General features: G+C 36.1%; 1 protein-coding gene across 1 annotated transcript in view; it reads left to right on the top strand.

The window, feature by feature from the left end:
- RNGTT (RNA guanylyltransferase and 5'-phosphatase) overlaps positions 1 to 4,446 on the top strand; it is a 122,880-nt gene that overhangs the window by 96,327 nt on the left and 22,107 nt on the right. The window contains exon 13 of the mRNA XM_015826119.1: positions 4,093 to 4,193. Coding sequence (XP_015681605.1) covers positions 4,093 to 4,193 — 101 coding nt within the window. The remainder of the gene's footprint in view (positions 1 to 4,092; positions 4,194 to 4,446) is intronic.

The following is a 4,446-nucleotide window of genomic DNA, read 5'->3' as shown; positions in this document are numbered from 1 at the left end:
TGTACAGCTGAGTGTCATCAGCGTACTGATGGAAATCCACCCCGAAGCCACGAATGATCTCCCCCAGCGGCTTTACATAAATATTGAACAAAAGGGGAGAGAGGACCGACCCCTGAGGCACCCCACAAGTTAGGGGTCTAGGAGTCGACCTCTGTCCCCCTGCCAATACAGACTGCGTACGGTCGGTGAGGAAGGAGGACTGTACTGGAGTCACTACAGAAATGCATCTGTTCACAATAGAGATGAAGGCATCTGATACTTAGTTATTATGTCAATTCAAATGGGTTTGCATTGATTGTGATCAGTTTAATAACTCATTACATGGACAAAAGCGTTCAGCTGCCCATTCCTCTCCCCCACCCTCATATTACATATTAATTAATTGCAAGCAGTTGTTTCCAAAAACTGAAAATGAGTGTCAGTGTGGGAAAACTATGCTTTTGGAAGAAACCGTGGCACGAAAGATACTTATTTAACAACTGAAATGTCAACATGAGCTCTGATCTGTCGTATTAGTCAGATATCTTTGGCAGTTTTGTTTTGTTTCCTTAAAATCAAATGGGCTGTTAGATGAGCTAGTCTTCAAATTGTATTCTGGAAAAACCTGATGTTCCTTGGAAGATTTTTACAGGGCCTGCAAAAGAGATCAAAAAGTTGATACTGAGAGATAGCAAGCTCTCCCAAATTGAACTATCTGCCTCTAAGTATAAATGTTTTCTCCCCTGCAGTAAATAGAATCTTCTTTTGTTAGTCGAAAACTTATATGTACTTGATAAACTGAGTAGATTTATTTTATTTTTCTGATTATGCATTTTAGTAGAGCAAACAAGCAATGCAATGTTACAGCAATGCTATTCAGGTGACCAGTTTTAATTTATTTGCTGCCATGTGGTCTGTAAAACCTTCCATCATTCATTTAAGCAGGATGCGGGACTGTTGAAGTGCATGTGGCAAAATATTACACAGCGTGTGAATTAATTTGGGAAGAGGGTATATATTCTATAGACTACTGCATTCTGTTCTATGGGAGGTTTGTGTCTGCTCCTCATTTCCATGTCTTCCTGAAAATTGTTCAACATTGGTTTCCAAATATTAATAACTTGTTTTCTTTGCAATGGAAAACTAATCCTTAAAAGTAGGGCTGTTTGAAATATTCATACAACAGAAATACAATGGTATGCTTCAAAATTATTGTGTAATCAAGTACATTTAAATTACACTTCTTTATTTTAAGTCCTGATTTTGAATATTTATGGCTGTCAGTAAACAAGATGAAACTAAACACTCAGGCCTTGAAGGCTGAAACTTGGTTAAGACATAAAAGAAAAAAAAAGGTACCTTTGTCACCTAAATGATTTCTCAGAGTTACCATTTATTATAGTTCAAGGAAGAACTTCACAAGTTTTAGCATGATTGAGGGTAGAGATAAAGCAATGCCAATTTTACCTCATCAAGGCTTCCATTTTTCTTTTTGAAATGCTTAATCCAGTTATTTTTTGAAAGAAACAATGCCTCTTCATCCTGCAACAAATAAGAAAAGGCTTGTGGAGGAGGGGGATAAATAATATGTGAGAAGGTAAAAGGTGGCTGGTTTTTTTTTTAAAAAAAAATCTTGCTGTTACCAGAAACAGGAAAAGAACAACAATAAAAATACAGAAGATGCAGTTTCTGTTTGTTCTTCACTGAGTTCATTATGAAATATTTTCTATATGGTTTTGTTTTGTTTTTTCTGTACTGTAGCTAACTGTAAATAATGTGTCCCTCCCTCCCTCTGTTATTGTTTTCTGACCATATTACAATAATGATTAAGTAACCGATACCATTAATACATGTGTTTGACTAGCTGCTAAATGTAACAATGTGTTGAATTTTAATATTTGATTCTTGGTGAACTAGACCAGGCTTAGTCCTTTAATGCATATCCATATTATCAGTGCATGAGATACCTCCCTATATTGCATGCATTAAGTTATTTATCGTCTTTCCATAAAGTCACTGGGCTACATAGTTAGTGTGTTATATGGCATTGTTGTGATCAATTAGAAACAGGTTGGACTCGGGGCATGTGGCAGCAAATACTGGCCTACAATGTATTGAATTCAACTTAGAGGGTATCAGGTATTTTTCTCGACATGCTAAGAACATGGATGTTCATTAAAAATGTATGAAAAATCTGTAGCTATTTCAGCCCTCCGTGCAGGAAAATGGTTACTAATCATTGTGATCGTGCAATGCCAAATATAGCTTCAATAAGTGTCTAGATAGAAGATTTTCATGTACCAGCATATTTCAGAATATATAACTACAGCTGTCACAACATTAACTCTTACAACTATTCAGTTATTAAAATTGCATCTAATAAGTCAACTCTTGGAGTCTCTGGTTGAAACTACGCCTTGTAAGGTTTTACTCAGTGTTGGCTGATCTGAAGTTTAGCCTTAAGAGATAGTGGTTTGAGAGAGAATCCAATTAGGTAGCCTGCCTTACAAAAAGGTTGTTGATTACCCAGAGAAATAATAATGCATGCAGACAAAATGTTTGCCCTCAATCTATACCTTAGAAATTCTACTAGACAGTAATGTGCTTGCCATAATAGGAATAATCAAATATAGTATAATGGAACATAGAAGGGCATCATTTATTTCTTTTGAGACAGCCTGCTCCACTGATTTAAACGTTTAGACAAGAAATCTAATTAAAAATCATATCTGCACCTGGCTGGAGTGACAGAATGCTAAGGAAGAAGCTGGGCAACATATCAATGTAAACTTGAGGGCAGAGCAGAAATAATAGACCAGATTTTTCTGACATCTGTTTGATACATTTATGAAATCAGCTATGATCAAGGAATATAGACAATTTCATTTGCCGTCTGAAATATTATTCTATCTAAGGAGAAATTGCTTGTGGCTGGAAGAATGATAAACAGTAGATTTAAGAGAAATGAAATGCAGAAGATGCAGACAATACAGAATTCTGGGGTAATAGGTATAAGAAATCAAATATCTATGTTATTACAGTTTAAGCATTTATATACACACATACTTAATTTAATGATCACTCTTAACAGGTATAAGATTGCTTCATGAAAGATAATTCTGTAGGGCAATTAATCATGTTGCTTTTTACCAGGTAAACCTGAATTCTACTATTGCGAGAAAGTCTATTCTTTTTTTTATTATCTTTATCTATTTAATGAGCAGAAAAAAAGGAAATTGGATACAATGAAAACCATATGATTCAAGCATCTACAATATTAAACAGCTTTTATGCACAGTTGAATCAATGGTGTAAAACCATCGACTTCAGTGACTTTCAGTATGTCTAACTGGACATAATAACGTTGACCAATATTATAATGATTATTTATTTACCTTCCTAAAACCATGTGGAATTTCTTCCAGATCAATATTAGGTTTCTTCTCTTTAATTTGCTACTTTGGGATGTCTGCCACATAGTCTTAAATATACTACAAGCATTCTCATTCATGAATTATCAATCAATCTGACACCTGAAAAATCAAAGTCTGATTACTGTCTGGAATTGAAAGTCTGAATTGAAAAAGGTGGGGAATTTTCTTACTTCACTATGTCCAGCCCAGATGAATTCCCCAATAAATACCCTCAGAAGATTAAAATGAATAATATGAATAATGTATATTGCATTATACATATGGAAACAAGATTTTTAATAAACTCTTTAAGAAAAAATATTCTGCCTTTATTATTTTTATAAATAACTCAAGCTGGTTATCTAATACTCCTTTCTCCTCCTATTTTCCCCACAATAACAACCATGTGAGGTGATTTGGACTGAGAGAGAGTAACTGGCCCAGCCAGCTTTCATGCTTAAAGTGGAACTAGAAGTCATAGTCTCCTGGTTGCTAGCCAGTGCCTTAATCACTAGACCACTGAATCTTAATAAATGTCTTTCAGGTACTAATTGTAATGCTTTCTATGTTATACATCTTAAGAAAGGATGATACAGTATGACTTTATAACTATTTTCCCTCAAAGATTTAACAGGTTATTAAACACTGGCTTTTAAGCAAACAAATAAACTTTCTTTAATTTTTCCTCTTCATTTTTAAGAAATACAAGCCTGGACGATGTGATGACATTTTGAAATGGAAGCCACCCAGTCTAAACTCAGTGGATTTTCGTCTAAAATTAGCAAGAGTTGTTGGAGAAGGGTATGTATGTCTTGCATGAAGAACTTATTACCAGAAATGAGCTGCTGGTAGAAAGAGGAGCACCCGGAGGCTCCAGCTGGTCCAAAATGCGGCCGCGCGGGCGGTGTTGGGGGGGACTCGACGTTCCCACGTGACGCCGCTGCTGCGCGAGCTGCATTGGCTGCCTGTGGCCTTCCGGGTGCGCTTCAAGGTGCTGACTATCATCTTTAAAGCGCTCCATGGCATCGGACCCGGATACCTTCGAGACCGCCTC

The sequence above is a fragment of the Protobothrops mucrosquamatus genome, unplaced genomic scaffold, assembly GCF_001527695.2.
Source record: "Protobothrops mucrosquamatus isolate PMUCROS unplaced genomic scaffold, P.Mucros_1.0 scaffold_206, whole genome shotgun sequence".
NCBI lineage: Eukaryota > Metazoa > Chordata > Lepidosauria > Squamata > Viperidae > Protobothrops > Protobothrops mucrosquamatus.
Note: the sequence above shows the minus strand (reverse complement) of the source record. Positions and strands in the feature narration are given on the sequence as shown.